Source organism: Leptopilina heterotoma, unplaced genomic scaffold, assembly GCF_015476425.1.
Source record: "Leptopilina heterotoma isolate Lh14 unplaced genomic scaffold, ASM1547642v1 Lhet_237, whole genome shotgun sequence".
NCBI classification, from domain to species: domain Eukaryota; kingdom Metazoa; phylum Arthropoda; class Insecta; order Hymenoptera; family Figitidae; genus Leptopilina; species Leptopilina heterotoma.
This window is the reverse complement of record NW_025110953.1, coordinates 657,867-684,164: the sequence shown is the minus strand read 5'-3', so window position 1 is coordinate 684,164 and position 26,298 is coordinate 657,867. Positions and strand designations below refer to the sequence as shown.

General features: G+C 22.0%; 1 protein-coding gene and 1 long non-coding RNA gene across 2 annotated transcripts in view; one reads left to right on the top strand and one right to left on the bottom strand.

Annotated features, from left to right (window-relative positions):
• The window catches only part of LOC122502753, a 272,977-nt gene extending 263,086 nt beyond the window's left edge, over positions 1-9,891 (top strand). Inside the window, exon 5 of the long non-coding RNA XR_006301665.1 lies at positions 9,665-9,891. This is a non-coding gene — a long non-coding RNA (uncharacterized LOC122502753). The remainder of the gene's footprint in view (positions 1-9,664) is intronic.
• On the bottom strand, positions 7,777-25,895 carry LOC122502752. The gene is made up of 2 exons (XM_043612947.1): positions 23,304-25,895; positions 7,777-8,920 (listed from the first exon to the last, which is right to left on the bottom strand). The coding sequence occupies exons 1-2, from the start codon at positions 23,338-23,340 to the stop codon at positions 8,655-8,657; spliced, it is 303 nt and encodes a 100-aa protein (XP_043468882.1). The 5' UTR covers positions 23,341-25,895; the 3' UTR covers positions 7,777-8,654.
• Between the last annotated feature and the right edge of the window lie 403 nt (positions 25,896-26,298).

Genomic DNA, 26,298 nt, shown 5'->3' with positions numbered 1-26,298 from the left:
TGACTATATTGAGTTCCTCATAAAAAAATTACTCCAAAAATAGTTTTATGGAATATTTAAATTATTTAGCTGATATAGTTAAAAATATGAGTGTCTCCCCCCCCCTTAAACCTCAAACGTAAAAATTTAATTAATTTTCTAGAAACCAAAAAAAATTATCGAGTTTGCCTTGCTTTATTAAAAATTAAAAATTAACATAATTTCTGAAATAATTTACCTATATTGTTTTAATTCTCTTTGAATGAAGTTGAAACTGTCACTTAGTTAATTTTTTTAAATTTTATGTTAATTTGAAACAAAATTAAAATAATTTTTAAATTTTAAATTTAATTTTCAAAATCAAGTGAATACTAATTTATGTTCTTTGACTTATTTTAAAGGTAATTTTACGTGTAATTTATATATCGAATAGTTAGTAATATGATAATTCTCTCCAAAAATGTGTTTTTAAATTTAATCTAAGATAAAACAAAAAAATTAATTTTAATGAATATGCAGTAAAAAATCTAATTTTATTAATAATTATATTTATTAGTAAAATTTACTAATTTAAACTTCGAAAATTATTTTTTCCTTTCTTTTTCATGAAATAAAATTAATAATTCAATAGAATGAAATTTTGTACATAACATTTTGCTGTAAAGAAGCATTTAAATCTGAATGCACGTGACTTTTTGAAGTTATTATAATACATTTGGCGACGGTTGACGGGCGACGATAAATCGATGTCGCTAAAGCAACAGCCATACAGTTATACAGAAATATGATGTAGTGACGTTAGCACGTCGTAAATTGCAAGACGCCTTCGCATCAAATTTCAGTCTAAAATAAGATTCATAGCAAGTTCGAAAAAACATATATGATGGAAATGCAAAAAAAAGGAAGTAGAAACTTTTGTCTTTGACAATGAAAATTTCATTTTCAAAATGGTAATTTTTTTTGCTTTTACATATTCGAATTTTTACTTTTAGAAACAAATTTTTTTTTTAAGAATAAAAAATTGATTAAAAATTAAATTAAAATTAAAATTGATTTAGAGTCAGTGACTTACTGTTCACTCGATAGCAAATTAATTATAATTTTAATTAACACAAATTGTGAGAAATGAATATAGGTAAGATTTTCATTAGCCTCGGCGAGTAATTAAGATTAATTAATTAATTTGTGTAAAGGTGAATTAAAATCATACTCTATGGGATTTTCTCTAATATTGATGTTATTGTGCGCGAAAGTTTGAAGGGATCGTCTGTATACTTCACCCTTTGGTGTCACATGAACCAACCAGATACTTTAATGACCTTTAACGATGACCAATTAGCTCGTATCGGTCGTCGTAATTCGTAATAATGTCGGTTTTCCCTTTCAGAATTACCGACTGCTGAATTCACAAGAGATGCATTTCGGTCAAGCGAATAAATTCGATCGGTGTTGTTTGACCATTAGATTTGATGAATCCCTTATATCTTACACTGCGAATCTATTCGAATCCTCTACAAATTTATGAAGCTTTAAAAAAAAATAAAAAAAATTTTGAATTCAAAAATTACGAATTATTATTAATTATTATTTTATTTATTTATTGAAATATTAACGGGACAATTCCCTTCGTATACAATCAGTAATCATAATTTTAAAAGTTACTCATGTAATTAATTACTAGTGATTAATTATTATTAATTAATTATTAATTAAATAATAAATTTTAAGCGAGTTTATAAGTAAGAAGTAACTATTATTCATTATTATAATAATTCATTTATTATTAATTTTTAATTTTTTAACATTTTTTTTTTTGTTTTTTTTTCAAAACAAAAAATTAAGAATTGTTATTATTACATATTTTATTAATTAAACTAGCAATAATTCGCGCGCTAAAGCGCGCGGCTAACTTCTTGCTGCCTTTTTAAAATAAAATTAGCAATTTTAAAAATAATAGAAATTAAAAATTTTCTAATTAAAATTTTTGTTGAAGACACTAAAAAAAATTGAATTTTGGAGAAATTACAAGTAATTGCAGAAATTCAATTATTTAAAAAAAAATCGAATTCTTCTTATAAAATTCAACTATGTTCAAAATTTGAAAAAAATTCTCGTAAAAATCCCAATTATCTTTATAAATAACAAAATTCTTCTACAAAGTTCAATTATTTTCATAAAATGTGAAAAAAAATTCTTGTCCTCATTTCAATATCTAAGATTTTAATAAAATCTCCCAAAATGAATTCAATTATTTAAAAAAAATTTTTATAAAATTGTATGTAAACATTTAATTATTTTCATAAATTTGACAAAACATAATATTTAACAAAATTAACAAAAAACAAAAGTATACACAAAAAACAACTTCAGAGTTTGAGGGACAGAAAAAATGGAAGAATGAATACGAAGATATTCGAATATTTGGAAAATAATTTAAATATTCCATCAAATTTTTTTTATATTCAATTCTTGAGAGGAATTCAATAATCACAAAAATATCGGTCACAAAACATTTTCATCCCTTTTGAATTTTGATTTTTCTTAAAAATTATATCAGATTTTCAAATCTATGCGTAATTCTATATAGAAAATATTTTTTTTTTTGAATTCACAAAAAAAATTTATTCTTATAATTTTTGAAGCTTTTTTAAAAAAAATTTTATTTTTATACTAAAAATGTTTAAAATTATCATTATTATTCAATTTTTTTTATTTAAATATTCATTTATTTATGTTTCTAACTAATTTCAGATCCTAATTTTTAAATATAAAAAATAGAAAATATAAAAAAATTATGATCTGAACTTATCATTTGAAATTAGTTATAAAAATAATCAAATGCATTTTCGAATAAAAAAATATAATAATAATGGTATTTTTTTTAGCATTTTTAGCCTAAAAATAAAGTTTTTCAAAAAAAAAAAAAATTGATTCAAAAATTATAAAAATTAATTTTTTTATTTGACAATTTTTTTGTGGATTCAAAAAAAAAAATTTCTACAAAATACGCCTAGATTTAAAGATCTACTAATTTTTAAGAAAAATAAAAATTGCAAAAATGTTAAAATTAATAAAATAATTTAAATAATCGATAAAATTATTTTGAAGGAAATTTTTTACAAAAAAAAAATTGAATTGAAAGGTCATAAAATAAAAAAGAAAGGGAAATATTTTAACACTTTTTGAATTGTTAATTTTGTTTTGTTTTTGTTTTGTAAATATTGGTAGATTTTGAAATCCATGCGTTATTTTAAAGAAAATATTTTTTTTGAATCCATAAGAAAAATTTTCAAATAAAAAATTGATTTTTATAATTTTTGAAGCATTATTTTAAAAAAACTTTATTTTTCGACTAAAAATGCAAAAAAATACCAATTTTTCTATTTGAAAATTCATTTATTTCTTTTTCTAATTAATTTCTGATCGTAATTTTCATACATAAAAAATAAAAAATTATTATAATACTATTTTTTTTATCATTTTTGGCCTAAAAATAAAATTTAAAAAAAAAATGCTTGAAAAATTATAAAAGTAATTTTTTTCATATGTCAATTTTTTTTGAGGATTCAAAAGAAATATTTTCTTCAAAATTACGCATGGATTTCAAAATCTACAAATTTTTAAGAAAAATAAAAATTCACAAAGTGTTAAAATATTTCCATTAAACTCTTCATAAAAAATTACCTTAAAAATAATTTTATATTTATTTATTTATTTTAAAAAATTCGTATCAAATAAATATTTGTATTTAATAAATATTTTTATCCTTTAAGTTGGAGTGACGAATATTGTAAAACTTGTATTAAGTGAACAATGGAAGAAAAATAAATCTGATCTAAATATTTTTATCGAAAAAATAATGATTAATTATAAGTTAATAGTTATTAAGTTAATAATTTATGATAATAATAATAGTAATAACAATAATACAATAAATTGTATGAATAAATAAATATTATTAATGAAATAATCTCTTCGGTGTGATTTTAAAAGACAAGGCATAATAAAATAAAAAAAAGTGAAATATTCCTTTTCTAAGAATCACCATGTCAAGTGTATTTTGTCGAAAATAAAATTTCTGTTTCTAATCGTATTCAATTTATGAAATATAAAATGTGCACATGTGTTCGTTATCTCTCTCACTCTCTCTCTCTCTCTTTTTCTTGAGCCGTGCCTAATCGAGAACTAATTTACGGGCCATGGTGTGTGCGACTTTAAAAATATAAAAATGATATTTCGAAATTTTTTTTTTTTTCAAAAAATGTGAAAAAAAGAAAACAAATCAAAAAAGCAGTCAAGCATGAAAGGGAATTCTAATTTATCAAATTGCCGTATATCCTTGGCTTTAACGAAGAGCCGACTTGTTCAGGTTGGTCCATTGGAAGATGTTGGAAGATGACTTTTCTCCCTGTCTCTCTCACTGATGAGGGCGGCTGCTTTTAGTAACGGGACGCGCGTGCCACTCTCTTTCGCAGTTCACACATACATTTATAATTTTCTAAGAGTACATTATGCATATGTATATCTATGTGCCTATAGAAATATATTCATTTTATGCTAATCTTGTGGGTGTGCGAGAGAGCTGCTGACCACATGCCCTCCACCTTGTTAGGATCTTTTGTTACGCCAAGTTATCCTTGGATGCTGTTGATGGACCACTTAACTATATATATCTCTCCTTCTTCATTTTCTCATTTATATCCATCTATTCAAATTTCAATTCAATATTTTTTCAAGTTCGAGTATTTCTTTTTTTGTCTTTATTTTTAGTCCGTTACTAACTGTATGTGTATTTCAAATTTTTATATAGAAAGCAATTTCGGAGTTTTTGATAATTAACAACTAATTAGAAAAATTTCGTATTTATAGACTTCTACCACTAAGGGAAAAATCTGATTAAAATAATTTATGTTTTATTTGACTAGTATTGGAAAAATATTTATTTGTATATCAGATAATGATTTATATGTTTCAGACAAATACATATTTGCATCTGGAAAATATTTATTTTCATTATATAAATATTTATTTGTATGAGATAAATATTTTTGTGTTTTAGCCAAATATTTATTTGTATCAATATCAAGCAAATATTTATTTTTATTAGATAAATATTTATTTATGTTAGCCAAACATTTATTCTTATCCAGATAAATATTTTTATCAGAAAAATAATAGTATGAAGTAAATATTCATATCAAACAATCATAATCAAAAAATATTCATATAAGAAAAATAATATCAAATAAATATTTGTATAAAAAATAAACTCGTATCAGACAAATATTTATTTGCATCACACGTCTAAAAATTCAATAGAAATTCCATGGAAATTCTACAAGTTTTTTATTTTAATATTTTCTAAACTAAAAAAATCCAATTTCATGAAAAAGATCCTAATTTGATAATCGCCTCAAAAAATTGTTAAAAAAATGTAATCAAAACCAGCGTCGTTTTTCAAGACTCAAATTTTTTTTTGAATCGAAAATAAGTTCTAAAAAAGTTCCGAGTATTTATGTGTTTCGGGAAAAGCTCTTCTTTAATAAAATGATGCTCAAATTTGCCAATTTGATGAAAAAAGCCCAAATTTAATAATCCCCTCAAAAAATTGTTTTAAAAAAATTGTCAAGACCAGCGTCATTTTCAAGACACAGATTTTTTCTGAATCGGAAATAAATTCTTAAAAAATTCTTAAAATCTCTACTTTAATAAAAAAAAAGCTTCAATTTGATGAAAAAAGACCAAATTTATAATAATCGCCTCCAAAAATTGTTAAAAAAAAGTAGTCAGAACCAGGGTCATTTTTCAAGACTCAAATTTTTTCTAAATCAGAAATAAATTCTAAAGAAGTTCTTAGTGTTTCGTGTTTCGGAAAAAGATCTTCTTTAATAAAAAAAAATCCAAATTGATGAAAAAAGCCCAAATTTAACAAGAGCCTCTAAAAATTGTTTAAAAAAATTGTCAAGACCCAGCGTCGCATTTCAAGACTCAAATTTTTTCTGAATCGGTAATAAATTCTAAAAAAAATTTTTAATTATCTACATGATTTAGAAAAAGCTCTTCTTTAATAAAAGAAGGTCCAATTTAATGAAAAAAAGACCAAATTTGATAATCGCCCCCAAAAATTGTTTAAAAAAATTGTCAAGACCAGTGTCGTTTTTCAAGATACAAATTTTTTCTGAATCGGAAATTAATTCTAAAAAAAAGTTTAGAGTACCTCTGTGTTTCGGAAAAAGCTCTTCTTTCATAAAAAAGCTTCAATTTTACGAAAAAAGCCAAAAATTTGATATTCGACTCCAATAATTTTTTTTTAAATTGTCAACACCAGCGTCGTTTTACAAGATACAAAATTTTTTCTGAATCTAAAAAAGCTCCAATTTGATGAAAAATGTCAAAATTTGATATTCGACTCAAAAAATTGATAAAATAAATAGTCAGCACCGCAGCGTTATTTTCCGGTAATATTTATTTTTAAATATTTTCAATTATAAAACTAATATATAGAAAAATATTAAATTCTTGCAAAGAATTTTTTAAAAAAATTTGAAAATTATTGAATTCCTTCAAAGAATTCTATTAAAATTTTTGATAATCCTAATTAAATTCTATTGAAGAATTTCATTGAATTTTTTTTCAAACAAAGTTTCATTAATAATTTTAATTAAAAATTTTGAATGTAATTTGAATTTTGTGAAAAATTTCTTTCAAGTTTTATAAATAATCATGTTTGTTAATAATTAAAATTAATCATTTAATTATTGCATTTTATTAAAATTTTTAGAAAATAATTAAATTCTCCTCAGAATTTCATTAGATTTTTTTTATTATAATTGAATTTATTCAAGGAATTTTATTAATACATTGAAAATAATTGGATTCTTTCAAAAAATTTCTTTAATTTTTTTAATATAATCGATTTTCAATATAATAATTTTACTATTAAATTTTATTAAAATTATTGATAGAAAATTAAATTGTATTGGAAATAAATAAATTTCTGAGAAAAATTTTGTTATTTGTAAAAATAATTGAATTATTTTGAAGTATTTATTAAAATTTTAGAAAATAATTGAATTCTTCCGAAAAGTTTTATTAAAAATTTAAAAAAATAATTGAATTCTTTTGGGAAATTTTATTCAAATTGTATTTGAAAATAATTGAATTCGTGCAAAGAATAATAATAGTAATCTATTTATAAAAATAATTGAAGTTTTACGAAGAATGTCATTATTTATGAAAATAATGGAATTTCGGCGAAGTAATTAAAACTTTAAAAAAAAATTGAATTCTTTTGTAAAATTTTATTAAAATTATATCGAAAATAATTGAATTCGAGCAAAGAATTTTTCTATTTATAAAAATAATTGAATTTTTTCAAATAATGACATTATATTTATGAAAATAATGGGATTTTGGCGAAGAATTTTATTAAAATTCTTGAAAATACTAAAACAATAATAATTAATGACGTACTTACTTATAGAGAATTTTTTAAATTTCGAATCTGAAATTATTCAAAAATTTATATTTGAAAATAAAAAATATTGTAATTTACACAATAATAATAAATTGAAATAAAATTTTTTCACTGTATTAAATAAGTATAGAATAATATTTCATTGTTAATTTTTTTCAAATTCTTAATTCAAGTATAGAATAAAAAAATAAAGAATAGGAGACTATAAAGAAAAAAAATTAAATGAAATCGATTAAAAAAATAAACAAAAAATTACAATAATCACTTAACTATAATGAAAGAAAAGGAACTCAGATTCGGAAAATAAACTTCATGTTGAATCTTGTTTATTAAAACCATGACATTACAGTGTCGGAAGGCTTTTTTTCCACAATAGAAATTGACATATACGTACAATAAATATATATATATGCGTGTGTTAAAATTTGACAACGACAAAACTTTCTCTCATACGTGACAAAAGTTGAGAAAAAAAAATTTTTTTTTTCCTTATAAACACAAGTGTGAAATGAAATTTGTGTAATTACTAATTAATTATACATAATTATATGACAGTCAAGAAAATTTCAAAGAAAATATTTTCACAAACATAGTAACACGAAATTATTGATTTTTTTTTATATTTTAAGAACAGGAAAAGAAATATTCGTTTGACGAAAAAAAAATTAATTCTCCTGATTTGAAGATTTTTTTTTTTTTGGTTTTTTTTTACATATATACGTTTAACAACCCAGAGAAGAGCTTGTGATGAAATTCTTTACAAGAATGGCAACGCTCTCTGAAAACCTTAAGGAAATATATATCAAACAGTAACATTTTTATTTCTTTTTTTTTATATTTATTATTTTATTTTTTTTTCTTAGCAGTATTCTATTATATCGATATATTCTATCCACATATATATTTTTTATTCACAATTTTTTCCTGGGGGGAGATTTTTTCTCCTCGGAGGTTGTATAGGGATAGTTATGAGTCTTTATTTATATAATAATACTAATAATTGAAATGCTAATATTTTTTTTTATTTTTTCCTTTTTTTTTGGTAGTAAAGTAATTGAAAATAGAAAATGGAATTGAAAATACTTAGAATTATCGCACAGCCTTTAATTTTAGAAGGCGAATGTATGCATATTTTTTTTCTAAATTTTTTGTTGTGTGATTTTTTGTTTTTTGTTTTTTTTGGGAGCATTTTTTTCCTTTAAGCGGTATTGTACGGCTTTGGTAAATCTGACACCCCATTGGTATAGTTTGTGTCCTCTTCGAGTAGGGCTTTTTGCCTGTAACCAGTTTCCAAAGTGTCGACGCATGTTTCGCTCGTCAGGTCCTTTTTCCTCTTTGGCCTTCGTTTTTGATGATGATGATGATGATGATGTACTCGAAAAATGCCACCCACGTTTCTCACTCGTCTTCCATTTGATCTCCTTCGAGAGTGATCGTCAACACACACACTACATGTGTCTAAACCTGCACCCAGAAATGAATTTCTTTGAATCAACGAAGCACTTCTTCAAATAACGATCACAAAATAATTTTTTATTGTCCTTTAATGATATTCAATTTTATATTTTGACTTATTTTGTTTTTTTATTTCAAAAAAATATTGTTTGATTTCTGATTTTTAATAAAAAAAATATTTCTTGATTTTAGTAAAAAAAAATATTTTTTGATTTATTTCATTAAAAAAATATTTCTTGATTTTAGTAAAAAAAAAAATATTTGATTAATTTTAGTAAAAAAATATTTCTTAATTTTAGTAAAAAATTATTTTTTGATTTATTTTAGTAAAAAAATATTTTTCGATTTTAGTAAAAAAAATATTTCTTGATTTTCTTAATTAAAAAAAAAATATCTATTGATTTATTTTTTTAATTAGAACAAAAATTCAACGAGTTGTTTATTTTGATCGTTATTTAAAGAAATTAAATGATAAGTTTATCATTTGGTAAAAGTCCTTTTTTTTGGTGAAATATATTTGAGCCATTCATTAAATATTTTCTATAAAGTACGGGAAAAAAATGTATTAGTGCGGGGACGTGATATAAGAAACCTGTAAAAAAAGTCGATTAGTTATAATATTTAAATCTAGATTTAAATTATTTTTGACAATTTTATAAATATATGTTATTTTAAATAATAAACTAAAGTAATTTTCAATAATAGGAAATTAATAAAATAATTAATTTGAAATATTTATTTTTGTTCTTTTAGAGAGTTAATGCTGAAAGAAGAGGAAAACAAAATTATAGCTGAAAGAAGTGGAAAACAAAATTATAGCAACAGGAAATGAATAATTGTAATTCTAATTAATTTTAAATAAATAATTGAAATAATTGAAAATATTTATTTATCTTCATTTATAGGGTTAAGGCTGAAAAATGTGTAAGAGAAAATTATAGCAACAGGAAATAAGTTATTGTATTTGTAATAAATTTGAAATAAAAAATAAATAATTGAAATAATTAATTGAAAATATTTATTTATATTCATTTATAGGTTTAAGATTAAGACTGTAAAATGTGTAAAACAAAATTATAGTATCAAGAAAAATAATTTTATTTACGAAATTAATTTTAAATAAGTAAATAAAATGACTATTTTTAAATATTTATTTATTTGGGGAGGGGGGGTGTTAAAATCTGTAAGAGGTTTAAAACAAAATTATAGTATTAAGAAAAATAATTCTATTTTCGAAATTAATTTTAAATAACTAATTAAAATGACTATTTTTAAATAATAAACAAAAATAATAATTGTCAGCACTTGTCTGACCAATAATTGACTTAACTACTTAAAAAGCAAATGTCAAAATAATTACTTTTAAGTAAATAAAAAATATTCCAAAAATTTCAAATAATATTATAATAATATTATTTATTATATATTGTAATATATTATATTATATTATATTATATTATAAATTTGCATTTGCAGTTAATTTTTCAATTTTTTTGAGGCAAATTTTCGAACTTAGTTTTAATAATCTGAGAATAAAGTTTAGTATATAATTTATTATGTGATTGTGTCACTGGCAGAGGTTTAAAAAATTTTTAATGATCATCTGCCTGCAATTGCGGGGTGGCGACAAATGACATACTGATTCACTGGTGATGATTTATATATAGGGGATCATAGAACTGTTTTACATTCTCGATTTTATGCTTCTACTTTCTTTATTTATTATATATATTATTTTTTTTTTAATATCCATTTACTAATTCTAATAAATCATAATGATAAATTGTAATTTTTAATTTTTATTTATATAACGAATTGAATTTATTTTATTTTATTTATGTCTAAGTTTATAATTAATTTATAAAAATTTATAATTTATCTAATTTAACGGGAGGGTACACTGATATTTTTAACTGTATCAAGAAAATAATTTAAATATTTCATAAAATTATTTTTCAAGTACCTAATTTTTTACGAGGAATTCAATGTTCATAAAAACGTTGCCAAATAAAAAAATTAATTTTTATAATTTGTGAAGCATTTTTTTTCAGAAAAAAACTTTATTTTTAGACTGAAAATGCAAAAAATCCAATTGTTAATTCAATTCTTTTTATTAGAAAATTCATTTGTATATTTTTCTAACTAATTTCAGATGATAATTTTATCATAATTTTTTACATTTTTAAAATATAAAAATTATGATCTGAAATTAGTTATATAAATATACAAATGAAATTTCAAATAAAAAGAATTGAATAACAATTGGATTTTTTGCATTTTCAGTCTAAAAATAAATTTTTTTCAAAAAAAATTACTTTAAAATTATAAAAATCAATTTTTTTATTTGAAAATATTTTTGTGGTTTTAAAAAACATATTTTCTACAAAATTACACATGAATTTGAAAATCTGCTATAATTGTTAAGAAAAATAAAAATTCAAAAGGGATCAAAATGTTTTCTTACTGATTTTATTTTATGACCATTGAATTTCTTCTAAAAAATTTACAAAAAAAATCAATTTTATGGAACATTTAAATTATTTTCTTGATTTAGTTTAAAATATCGATGTACCTTCCTCTTAATTTATATAAATTCTATTTTTTATAAATTTTACAAAATATATAAACTATATTCTTAATTTTAATAAAAGGAAGGGAATTTTTTAAAATTTAATTTACACAAATTTAATTTGTATAAATTGAAAAAAAAGTTTATTGTATTATTATTATTATATAATGTTAATAATATAATTTTTACCCCTTAAATTTTTAATAATAAAAAAATGTAATAAAGTTCAAATGTTTTTCAAATTAAAAATTAATTAAATTCGTTTTATTTAAATTTAATTTAAAGAAATTTCATATTTATTAATTACATAATAAAAAAATTGCACTGTAAAAAATGTTTGTAAATATTTTAGAATAATAGTTTTTGTATAATCAACAAAAAGAAATTAAAAAAATATTTCTTCCACTGAAATGTTCGTTTGTCAGCGCTCGTCTGACCAATAATTGACTTAACTACTGAAAATCAAAAGTTCCACTAAAGTAATGACAGAAGTCATAATAAATTAAAATTAACTGAAAAACTCTATTTCGTTCAAATAACCGATTACTTGTCTATTATCAAATAAATATTTACTTGAATCAAAGAAATTTTCTTGTCAGTCTAATTATTCTCAATATTAACATTTATTTGTGATTAAAAGAATTAAAAGAATTAAAAATTAAAAATTAAAAATTAAATTTTTCTTATTATTTTAATTTTGCTTCCTGATGAGAAGGCTTTGTATTTATTTAATATGGTCTTAATAAATATTACACGCGTTTAAATTTACGAGACAACCAATCTACATTATTTATGAATTTATAAAGAAAATTATTTTCTTTTCTAAATTAAAAATTGTGTCATCTATATAAAATGTCTGCGACGGTAAATGACTTTTTTTGCTATACACTTAAATACACAAAATCAAGTGAAATTTAAATATTTTTCCCATTAATCAAAGTAAATTTAATTACACGCAACATTTTAGATTGCATTCGTTGATTTTAGACGCTTGTTTAATTTTTTGCGATAATTTTAATAAAAAAATAAAAAGAGAAATATGAAAATTTTTAAACACTCTAAAAATTGTAGGTTTATAATATAATAATATTATATACATAATCTATAATTATGTATAATATGATATAATTTTTAAAATTACATATAATTTCTTTGTGTTAAAAAATATAAAAATAATAAATAATACAGTGTATAAAAATAATTCTACTGGAATTAAAATATTACACTTTGTAAATATTATACTTTAACCAATTGTTACTGGAAATCAAAATGTATTACATTAAAAAAGTCATAATCTACTTTAAATGTTTTCGGTATTTGTAATCACGAATTAATTAATAATTAATTGATTTAAAAATTAATTAAATAATAATTACGAATTCCATGTTAGTTTTCAAAAATCCAAAATGGCGGATCCAAGATGGCGACTGAAAGAGTTAAAAACCACTCGGATTTGCTTGAAACTTGTTACTCGGGGGTTTTTGGGTCGCTGCGATTACGAATATGAAGTCAGAATTTTAAAATTCAAAATGGGGGATTCAATATGTCTGACGAAAGAGTTAAAAATTAATCAGATTCGTCTAAAACTTGTGTCTTGGGGATTTTTTAGGGTTTCGACTTCAGATTCGTAATCAGTGACATCGAAAGACTTCGAGTAAAAAGTTTCAAGAAAATCGTATAGAATTTTGTAATTTTTCCGACATTTTGGATCCGCCATTTTTAAATTTGACGTTGAAGGGAAAATTTATCAACGGATTTGAATTTAGCTTAAAATATATGTTAAAAAGCTTTCTTGGCCTTTTTAGGTTCCAAAAGTTGATCAGAATTTATAAAACTTTGCAATAATATTAAAAATTATTAATAAATACACTAAAATTATAATGAAAAAAATTTATTTGATTCAAATAATCGATTACTTGTCTATATTGTCAAATAAATATTTACTTGAATCAAATAATTTTTATTTAAGTCATTTAAATTGTATTTTAATCAAATAATTTTTGTTTAAGTCAATTGAATTGTATTTGAAGCAAATGCAATTTAATTGATTTGAAAAAAAATTATTTTTAATTTAATAATTTAATAATTTAATTAATAATTAATTTAATTTTTATCAGTCAAGTAATCGGTTATTTGAATCAAATAAATTTTTTCCAGTCTAAATAAATAATTATTAATATAAATATTAAATAAATATTTAATGTTAACAATAATTGAAGATTATATTAAAAATTAAAAATAATATTACATACGTCTGACATAACATTGACTGTTTCTACTGAATTATTATAATTTTGAGACAATTATAAAAGTGAGAAAAAAGAAAAAAAAATGGGTATTTTCAATTGGTAGTAGTGATGCGAAGGGTTGTAAATTGAATAACAAACATTCACCCTTCTTGACTAAATCACCGAAAATTCACCCTCCCTATGCCTTATGAGCAGTTTTACATTAACCGCACCTCCCGCGAATTGCTACGACTCCAATCTCTCCTCCCCTCCCCCCCCCATCCCCAGGAACTCTCCTAAAACCCGTCGACTACTGCTTTGCATAACGATCTTATTTCGTAATCTCTCCCATATTGATCCGGTTTACGCTACTATGTGGGGTTGAAAATTGTTTATTGCGCGCCCGTGACGACCACCTCATTTTCCATTATTTACTTTCCCTCTTTCGTATGTATTTTTTTTCTTTCTTTTTTTCTAAAAAATCTATATTTAATAATTTTATTTATCTATTTAACAGCGATAGATTTATCAAAAAGTTGCATAACAATTTGTTTTTTTATACATTTTTTTTTTGTTTTCAAGTTTTTCAATAAATATTTTAATCTTTAAAAATAGTTTTGATTTAAATAATATCTTCATCCCAGCTGAAAAAATTCTATAGAATTTCTACATGAATTCTACTAAAAATTTAGTGATTTTTAATTAGGCAGAATTTAAATTCGTGAAATAATCAATTAATAATTTTTAAAAAAGTTCTTCTACAATTTTCAAAATCCATTTATTTGCAATATTCAATTTTACAAATTTCAATTATTCGTAAATTGTTCAATTAAATATAATATTAAAAAATAAAAACTTCAAATAATTAAAAAAATGCAATTACACTTTTTCAAAAAAAAATTAATTTCAAAATTTAATTGTTTCTAAAAATTCACGCTACATTGTTTTTAATATTCAATTATTATCTAGAATTTTAACTGAAATTCATTTTTAAATCAATTTTTATTTGAAAATTCTACTAGCATCCAATTATTTAATTAAAAAAATAAATAATTTATTGGGTAGGTTCTAAAAAAAATTTTCCAGCAAGTTTTGATTTCTAAAAAAAGTTTTTCTAAGAAGTTATAATCTCTAATTATTTATTTTCCTAAAATTTAAAAAATTACATAATTTCGATAAAAGTTAAAAAATTGTCAAAAAACTAAGATTAAGAAATAAAAATTATTTTGCATATTTTCTGTTTCTCAATCACAATTTTGTTTACAAAATTATAAAAGTTTCTTTTTAAAAAAGAAAAAAAATTTTTATAAAATTACTATTTTTTATTACAATTTGTTTTTCTTGCAAAGAAAAATAATAATTTGCATCATTTTAATATTAAAATTTCCAAAATTAATTTATTTATAAAACACTTCTTTAGAAAATTTTAAATAACTTGAGAGGAAAAATCCCTGTAATTTCTATTTGTTAATTACGTTTCTTAACTACATTATTTTAAAGTTTCGTTAGAAAATTTGCATGATTTCTATTTTTTAACAAAATCTCAGGTATTTTTTTTAAGACTTAAAAAATTTTCGTAAATTTTATTTTTTAATCATATACCTATTGATCGTCATTACAAAAATTGAATATTGTTAGAAAAAAAGATTATGAAAATTACCTTTATTAGAAAAAGAAATTTTTAGAATATTTTTAACTAATTGAATTCTTTCGACGATTTTTAATAAAATTTTTATGAATAATTACATTTATCGAGAAATTTGATTAAAATTTTATTAAAAATAATTGGAATTCTGCGATGAGTTTTACATATTTATGAAAATAATTTTTTCTTAAAATTTACCACTGAAATCAGATATAAAATTTAATTATACAAGAATATAAAATTTATAAAGTTTAAAAAAATTATTTCACGAATTTTATATATTTTCCTATTAAAATTTACTATAATTATTATAAAAGTAATTACAAATAATTTATAAGAAATAAAATTGAATAATTTCAATAATTATAATTGTGCAATAATAATTACTGTAATTATAAAAATTATAATTATATAATCACAATAGGTAATACTAGTAATAATGGTAATGATAATAATAATGATAATATATAGTAATATATATATGTATAAGAATTTCCAAGGGCAAAATGTCTTGAGAGTAATAATAGACTAATGATCTTGATGATGTCTTAATGACGTTAATTGAATCGAGATCCTAATTACTTTGGAGACAAAACGGAAATCTTGTATTGTAATATGTATAAAAACGAGCCAAGTCATGCTCGCTAATAATTCTAAAAGTTTGATTATATCTTGCGACCCATGAACCCACATATACAATAATTTATATATGCGTATGAAGAAAGAAACCTTTGCGGCTTCTATTTTCAATTTTGTTCCTTTCATCGAAATAAAAAAAATTAAAAAAGTCAACAATTTTTATTTATTATATTCCTTACAATTTAGTCAATTTTTCAAAATTAAAAACATCTTTTTTAACTCCAAATAGGGGGATTATTTTGAAAATAACTAGTTTTATTAAAAATAAGTAGTTTTCTGATACTTTGATAATTTGTAACTAAAATTATAAATAATAATAATAATATGTAAATATAATAAAAAATATGTATTTTCTGAATTTATCTGAATTTGATATTAAATATTAGTATACTAATATTTAATAATTTTTAATTGAACTATAAATTAGTGCGAAGTCGTTTCAATTTGTAAATAATTTTATTAATTTTTTTTTCCAAATTTGAATAAGCCAAAAGTCATCCAGCAATAATTCTTACAACAAAATTGTACTATTTTGACTAATTCTTAGTCAAATTTTACTATTTTATTTAATGAAATTAAAAATTCATTTCTAAATTTTTATTTTTTAGTTTAAGTTTTAAGAAACAGTAATTAGAGAATTGGTATCAGAATTTAACTACTTTATGTAGAAGTTTCTTTAGTTCCATTTTTCTCAAGTCTTAGTAAAAAATGACTAATTGGTAGAAATTTTGATTAATTTTAATTAGGGAACTTTTTACAAATTCTGATTTTAGAAAATTGTTTGTAAAATTCGACTATTTTGTTTAGAAGTCTTATTAGTTTTTTTACTCAAGTTTTAGTGGAAAATTACTAAAATTATGTAGTGAAAATTTTGACTAATTTAAATTTATGGTACTTTTGACTAATTCACATTTTAGAGAATTGGAAACAGAATTTTACTATTTTATTCAGTAGTTTCTTTAGTAGCAGAATTCTGTCAAGTTTTAGTGGTGAATTACTAAAAATTAGTAGAAATTTTTACCAAATTAAATTAGGGCTAATTTTTGCTCATTTTCACTAATTCAGATTTTAGAATATTAGTTGTACTCTTTAAATTTGAATTAGTAAAAATCTTTACTAATTTGCAAAAAATTTTTGCTTTTGAATTAGTAAATTTTAATAATAAATTAGTAGATATTACTATTTGTTCAAAAAATTTACTAATTCGAAAGCAAAAATTCAATTACTAATTCTAATTAGTAAACATTTTTACTAAATTAAAATTTAAAGAGTAAAATGTAAGTATTTTAATTCAGTACTTTGTTTAGTTTCTTACTTTTGTTTTACTACAATTTTAGTGTGAAATTATTAAAAATCAGTAGAAAATTTAACTAATTTAAATTAGGGGACTTTTAACTAGTTCAGATTTAAAGAAATTAGTAGAATATTTTACTATTTTATTCAGTTTTTCTCACTAAATTTTAAGTGAAAAATTACTAAGAATTAGTTGAAATTTGAATTAGTTTCCTGTAATTTTAGTAAAAAATTACTAAGAATTAGTAAAAATTTTACCAAATTTAAATTCGGAAACTTTTTATTAATTTCAGGTAATTTTCTATGAGAAATTCAATGGCCATAAAATCAAAAAGGGACGGGAAATATTTTAATCCTTTTTGAATTTTTATTTTTCTCAAAAATTGTCCAATTTTGAAATCCATGTGTACTTTTGTATAGAAAATATTTTTTGTTGAATCCGCAAAAGAATTGCCAAATGAAAAATTGATTTTCATAATTTTTATAGCATTTTTTCAAAATCAATTAATTTTTAGTCTAAAAATATCATTATTATTCAATTTCTTTATTTAAAAATTCATTCGTTTATTTTTCTAACTAATTCCAGATCCTTATTTTTATATATATATATAAAATAAAAAACATAAAATAATCATGATATAAAATTGTCATTTGAAATTATTTAGAAAAATAAAAAAAAATTAATTTTCAAATAAAGAAATAAATCATTTTGATAATAATTATGTTAAATAATTTTATGATAATAATTTTAGATCCGAATTTTTCCAGTTTTTATTTTTTAATATAAAAATTATGATTTGAAATTATTTAAATGAATTTTCAAATTAAGAAATTAAATAATAATTACACACGGATTTAAAAATTTGATATAATTTTTAAGAAAAATGAAAATTCAAAAAGGATTTTAATGTTTTCTGAGCGATTTTATTTTATGACCATTGAATTCCTCTCAATTTACTATGAAAACAATTTTATGGAATATTGATAAGGGTTTAAATTATTTTCTTGATATAGTTTAAAAGTTTACTAATAAAATAGTTAATAACTAATTATTAGTTGAATTCACTTTTACGTTATGTAAAAATAACTGAAAGTTTTGGTAACTAATTTAATTAAAATTTGACTATTTTTATAGTTATTTATTTACTAATAATTAGTATTTTTCTACTAATAATTAATATTTTTCTACTTATAATTAGTATTTTTCTACTAATAGTTAGTAATTTTTTACTAATTGCTGAAGCAAAAAGTCAGCCAAAATTTTACTACACGGAGAAAAATTATAAAGTAACTTTTACTACTTTTATAGTAGTAAAATATTTCTAGTAACTTTTACTACTTTCGGAGTAAATTTTGCTACGTTTGAAGTAAATTTTACTACGTTCAATGAACACATTTGTACAAAAGTAGTAAATTTTACTTCGAACGTAGCAAAATTTACTCCAAAAGTATAGTAAAAGTTACCAGAAATATTTTACTATAAAAATAGTAAAAGTTACTTTATATTTTTCTCCGTGTAATTAGTTATTTTCTAATTCAGATTTAGAGAGAAAAGATATTTTGTTTCCTAATTTTTTTTAGTTTGCTTTTCTTTGTAATGAAATAAAAAAAATAAAAATGATGAAGAAAAAGAAAAAAATCGAGAATTTAAAACGAAGGGAAAATAAAAATAAAGCAGTTTTCTTGGAGGTTTAAGTAGTTGACTTGAATATTAGTTTTGCCAGTGAAGGTTTAGAAAAATTGGAGGATTCGTTTCAGATCATTTAGAAATACAAACCTTTCTCAATGACATCTCAGCGTGAGAGTGGTTGTGCATCCGACATCCGCGCTCTGCAGCATAGGGAGCCTGATTCAAAAGAGGGAGAGACGAAGCACCATGGAGAATGGAAGGGGGCTGATGTTATGACGGGATATTTCATGGCTCGAAGGATCCGGGACCTAACGGCCCGTGCGATATTAACCAACGCAGAGAGGAACCCCGTCCCCTTCTTTCATTTTCTCTCTTTCCTTCTTTTTTTATTACCTCGCGAATTCGTTGCATTAGGCACTTACGTTCTTTGTGAAAGAAGTACTATATGAATTACATTTTTTTCTTTCCCTTTTTTTTCATTGAGTCCATGATCCATCTTGATTCCTTGTTTTTTTTTTTGCAAAATCCACTCAGTACTTGGTTTTGAAATTTTTAAAATGAAAACATGACAATGATAAATTTCAAACTTTTTTTTTTCATAGTTTGATTCATTTTCGCATCCAAAAACTAGGTCTTTAATTGTCTCTCAAATTTTTTTCTTTACTTTATTTTTTTTAATAGCGATAAGTAAATTTTTATACTTTTTTATAATAACAATAAATTTATTTTTTATACTTCTCTTTTTATAAAAGTTCGCTTATTGTTATAAGGAAATTTTTTAAAATTCTTTTTATATATTTTTATATATTTGTAAATAAATAAATTAATTAATTAATTATATATTAACAATAAGTGCATTTTTTACTTTCTTTTTCATAACGATTTGAATGAAATTTTTTTTAATGAAATTAAATTAATGAAATTTGTTTAATAACAATAATTATAATTTAGAAATTTTTCTTTATTTGTTTTTTATAATAATAATAAATATAAATGAGTTTTTTATTAGCAAGAATAATAGTAATAATTAGTAGTAACTGTTATTATACATAATTATAATCTGTTTGTTTTTGTATTTCTTTGTATTTCTATCTTCTGTATTTTTTAGGATCTTTTCAATTCAAAAATTTAACTAGAGAATTGGTATTAGAAATTAACTAATTTATTTAAAATCTTTATTTTTATTTTACTCAACTCTTAGTAAAAAATTATTAATTAGTAGAATTTTAACTAATTTTAATTAGGCAACTTTTTCTAATTCAAATTTTAGAAAATTGTTTGTACAATTCGACTATTCTGTTCAGTAGTCTATAGTCTTATTATTTTTTTTTTTTTTAGTTTTCTTACTCAAGCTTAAATGAAAAAGTACTAAAAAATTTAATTTGATTATTATTATTTTAATTAGAAATTATTATTTAATTTAAATACACTTCGAGGAAATTATATTAAATTTGCTAAAAGTATTTCACAATTTGGAGAAAAAATGTGACAAAGAAAAATTTTTATATAAAAAGTACTAAACTTTAAAAAAACTAATGTAAAATTTAATATGATTATATCAAATATAAGAATTTTAGTAAATTTTTAATATATAACTTTATTAAATTTCATATTATTTCTTTCACTGTTTAGTATTTTCTGTGTCAAAATTTCGGTTTGTTGAATTTTTTTCCCAAATTGTAAAATATTTTTACAATAATCATGTTTATAAAATTTATAAACTAATTATTAATTAATTTCTTATTAAAATTTCAAATTAAAATTTCAAATTAAAATTTCCGATTTCTAATTTAAATTTATTTCAGTTTAGAAATATTTAAAAATATTTAAAATTATAGAGAAATTTTTGTTTGGAAAAAAATTTAATTAACAATTAAAGTGATTCATTAACTTTAATGACAATCAGTGAACAAACCTGGAAACTCGTGAAACTGAAAATAATTGTCACTGAAGTTGATAAAATTTTTTATGTCCCAAAAGTTTTTAATGTTCAAATGAACGAAATTTATTTATTTTTTCTTTCAAGATCAAATTTTAGTAAATTTAACATTGAATCACGTATTAGAAAATAATTTACAAAGTTTCAAACTATTTAATTTACATTTTTTTATTTTTATACTGCAATCGGTAATTATTTGAAAATATTTATAATTAAAAAATATTTCGTTCGTTTGAAAGTTCAAAATTTTTTAGACATAATTTTTTTTTCTTTTAGAATTTGGATGTTTACTTTTTTCGAAAAAAGTGATAATTATTTTTATTGAATAATTAATTGATAATTTATCATTGTCATAAGGTTTTTTTTATAATAATTTACCTTTATTTTTTTAATAATATTACCTCTTTTCAATTAAGTATTGAAGTCAGCGATCTTACCTCTTTTTTTTAATAATATTACCTCTATTTTTTTAATAATATTATCTCACTAGAAAGTCTCATCAATTAATCGTAATAATTAACTGTAATTATTTATTTGCAATTATTACCAATTCTTATAGCAATTATTTATCAAATTATCTTTATGTTTAAATAAATAAATAACCTATTTAAGTAAATAAATAAATAAATGAATGACACGTGTAAATAAATGAATGACGCGTGTAAATAAATAAATAACTCGTTTTAATAAATAAATAATTAATTTACTCAGGAAAAAAAATGAAAATAAGACAGGAAATAAATTTCCTGTGTATTTAAAAAATAATCAGGAACAAATGAGGAGTTGAAAATTTTTCTCTTTAACTTAAAAATGCTGAATAAAAAATAAAAATTTATGTAGGGGAATGTAGTCAAGGTTGGCCTACTGTCTAGGTAGGCCACTCGCGTTTTTTTGTCAAGTTCACTAGCGCCACCTACGCGCATTTTTGTCGAAGCTTGTCTTAGTGAAACCTAACTTTTTGTTCAATTACATTTTCGGAAAATCGAAAATTGTGTTTTCTGTGACGTCGGTACAAAAAAAGCTCAAAAAAAGTTTTGTGCATAATGTGAAAAACCATTAATAAAAGATAAAAAACAAATTGAATCGTCAAGGCAAGTATGCAGAAAATTTGTGGGACTCATGGTTGAAAGGAAAACAAAGTAAAAAATCGAATCCCGAAACGTATTTCTTTATGGTTACAACAATTCGGTAATGTTACTTACTGTCAAGGTCGGCCACTATGTGTTTAAAATGCGCAAAGTTGAGGACGAGCTACTTCATTTGCAAAAACTGCAATTCTGTATAACTCATAATATAATTGATCATCTTATTAATATTTTTATTTAATTTTATTAATATTTTAGTGCAAAACTTTTTTTTATTTATATTTATTTTTTTATATTGTTTATTGTTATTATTTTGTTATTTCATTAAGTTACAAACTGTAAACAATAAAGAATCAATTTTCCGTAACTCCAAACATGTTATTTTATTTTTTAACGATTAATGCCCTTTGAATTTTAAACATGGCCGACCTTGACTGTAATGGCTAACCTGGACTACAAATTTTTTTTTTTTTAAATCTTTATAACTTTTTCATTTTTAAACCTGTCAATTTACTTTGTACAGAAAAAATGTTCCTATTAAACAGGACTTTCCAACCATATACTTCAATTGTCCAAATTCATTTTTAAAAAAAAGTTATAAACAAAAGTCAAAAAGGTGGCCGACCTAGACTATGTTCCCCTACAAAAATCGCATTAGTAAATTTTTCTTTCTAATTTTTGTAAAGAAACAAATTTTTCTGAAATGAAGAAAATTCTCAATAAATCAAGTAATTGTTTCCGAAATAAGTAAGGCGAAATATATAATTAAATAAATTACATTTTTTATAAAACAATAATAAATAAAAATAAACAATAAATATAAACAATAATTAGGTATTATTAATATATAATAATAATATAAACACAATTTTCTTGAAAGTATCAATTCGATACGAAATGGAATTAAATTGATACCAAAAATTTAGATCAATTTATGATTTAATTCACATTTTTGGTATCAATTCGTTGCAATCTGATACTTTCGAGTTAATAGTGGTAATATAATAATAATAAGAAAAATAATAATAATAATGAAAATAATAATAATAAAAATAAAAAAAATAATAATAATAATGGAAATAATAATAACAATTAAAAAAAATAATATTATTTACTCGAATTCAGTTATTTATCATTTATTACAATTTACTTATTCATTACGATAAATTATTACAATTAAATAATGAGAAATTAAAATTTCCTTATAGATATTCATTTCATTTTTTCCATTTCTTTTTCTTTTTTTTTTGGTATACATTTATTACACAGAAGGGACGGGGTTTTTTTTCGTTTCTTTTTTTTTTTTATTTTATTATATAAAAGCAAAATTGAATCCCATGAAGTGGAGTTCAGAGGAGACTTACGTTTTTTGGCAAAGGATCTCGGAAAAGTTTTGTGCATAAATAGTCAAAGGTCCCCACATCCGATGTGATTGATGATGTCTTCATTCTGCGACGGGAGCTGCGAGTCCAAGAAGTTGTCGTATCATCATCATCATCATCGATGAGAAACAGCAGTGACAAGAGCAAGGGTCAAGCGAGGAGACTTCGTTGTAGCCCAAAAAAAAATTCTCATATTTCTTGACAAGTGCTTATTTATTCGTCGACGAGCAATAAAAAACGCGAGACGACCGAATTTTTTTCATTCCTTATTTTTTTTCCACTTTTCTTCATTATTATTCTTTTTCTTCAACGATTTTGGGATAGGGTTATGATCAAATGAAATCTAGTGCCGTGATTTGGTTTTACTGACAAAAGCATCATTTATTTTTCCTCTGTATCTCTCTTAAAATGAATTTATAATTTTCATAATAATAATAATAATACTCTAGTAATAATTAATAATAATAATAATAATAATAATAATAATTAATAATAATAATAATAATTAATTAATAGTAAGATACTAGACTTGAAAGGGTGATATGGGTCCGTACGAGTCCAAGTTGCAAACGTCGAGCTTCTTTTTTCGCATAATATTTATCAGAGAAAAATATTTCGAATTTATTTATATTTAAAAATGAGAATGTAAAAAAAAGGGTAAAAGAATTATTGGACTATAAATATATTTTTATATCTATATATGTGTATATATATATAAAGTGAAATTAAAATCGCCGACGTTTGTAACCTGACCGACGATCGTATTTCCGGTGATTCGCGTGGGGGATTTCCCGGAGAACGTAGTCGGTGTATGGTACAACCTGATCTCCAATTCCCAAATCTACAAAGTAAGATTTTCTATTATTCTTCATCCTTTCAAGGAATTCGTTTCGTTTGATAAATATATACGTTTTATATATATGTATACGAAAATAATAAATTGATCTCTTTATATTTTTGTGTATATTTGTATATACATATATGGCAAAAATAGTTGGATCCGTATGTTCAACTTTAATCTCCTCTATATAACTTCTGATAAAATGAAAAATGATTCGTTCACTTCAATATCTTTGCTCAAATGAATGGTGGTACCAACTATTTCCCAATTTCAAGAGGTATACAAATATTTTCCTGTTTTTTTTTCGTTTTTGCTCTGTTTAGTGCAATTCGAACATGATCAATCAGGCGATAGTTGGGAGAAAAGAAAGAACATGCAGGGAGAAAAGAATTGATAATATTGATCTAACGAATTTCTTTTTGTTGTTGCAAAAATTTTTTAGTGTTTGAACAGTTTTTTTGATATCAAGAATGTTCTCCTAACAAATTTTTTTGCCCTAAAATATTTATTCTCTTAAGAAAATTTTTGGGAGAGCAAAAGTTTTGGAACAACCAAGTTTTTTTAGAGAACAAAACAGTTGTGATAACAAAATTATTGAAAGAAGAAAATATTTAAGCTAACAAAATAATTCAGGAAACAAAATTGTTAGGACAAAAAAATTATTGGAACAATAAAATAGTTAAGATAACAAAATAGTTCGGGCAACAAAATTGTTGGTACAAAAAAAAATTGTTGAAACAATAAAATAGTGAAGACAACAAAACAGTTCGGATAACAAAATTGTTAGGAGAACAAAATTGTTGGGATAAAAAAATTACTTGAAGGACAAAATTTTTGGAACAAAATAACAATCCTTTTCTCCGTGTATGTAAATATAGAGAGAAAACTGGGACCAATAATGTGAAATTTTGAGAAAAATGATATCAAAATTTGGATCAATGATAAAGTGGCAAAAATTTGACCAGTGATAGAAAAATTTTTATAGAAGATTAACGGAAAATTTGTATTTTGCATTAAATGTGTAAACTGATCATCAAAATCATCAATATCATCAAAAAGATTTTTCCTTTTGATGATATTGATTGTAAAAATTGATTCGATATTGATACAAACAATTGTGTAATAATTTGTGATGATCAAGTGGTAGGATAATAGATTCTAAAGTATTAACAGTAATCAGCTTAAAAGTGGATCAAAGCTCCAGAATTTTGCACCAATGGATCAATAAAATTGTGCCCAGAATGCAAATGTTGTGGAGCAATAAAGCAGATGTTACGCACTAAAGGACCAAAATTTGCTCCAAAGGTGCTGAATAATCGCTGATTGTTGTTAATCACGATCCGAAAATTGAATCATTAATGCAAAAATTCTAGGAAATTATTTTGATTTTACTGATGATCAGAGAATTTTCATTGAAAATGGAAGAACAATTTTGGTTCGTGATCCAAAAAGTGCTGTTAATTATTTAAACAGTTCTTGTACCAGTAATAAAAATTTGTACTGACAATGATAAAAATTTTGACTACTCATGATACAAATGTTTACAATTTGAATTTCAAATTTTCACCAATGGTGCAAATTATTTATTTATTTATTTTATCTAACAAAAATCAAAGTTCCTTGAGCTAAAAATTTTACAATTAAGAAATAAACAAAAAATTATGACAGTAGTAAAAATTTCTACCACGAGTGATCCAAATTTCTAGCACTAAAAATTTAATCAACAGTTAAATAGATTTTTTGAAAAATTTATCAATCAGTAAAAAATTCTATTAATTATGAAAATTTCTACTATCAATAATCTGAATTTCAACCACTGAACCAAAAATTACTTGATGGATAAAATTTCTTTACAATTTAGTGATTATAAAAAAATTCTATCAAAGCTATAAATTTTCAATCAAATTATTCAGTATGCAAATTTTTTTTTAAATGATTAAATTCTTGATGAAACAAGTTTTTACCATTGATCCAAATTTATATCATTTCAAATTATTCAAAAAAGATTTTTGAAATTATTCCTAAGGATTTTCTGCTATAATTAATAATTAATAATTATTAATAATTCGAAAATTCTACGAATGCTTCAAAATTATATTAAATATCAAAATTTTCAACTGAGTAAATTTTTTAAAA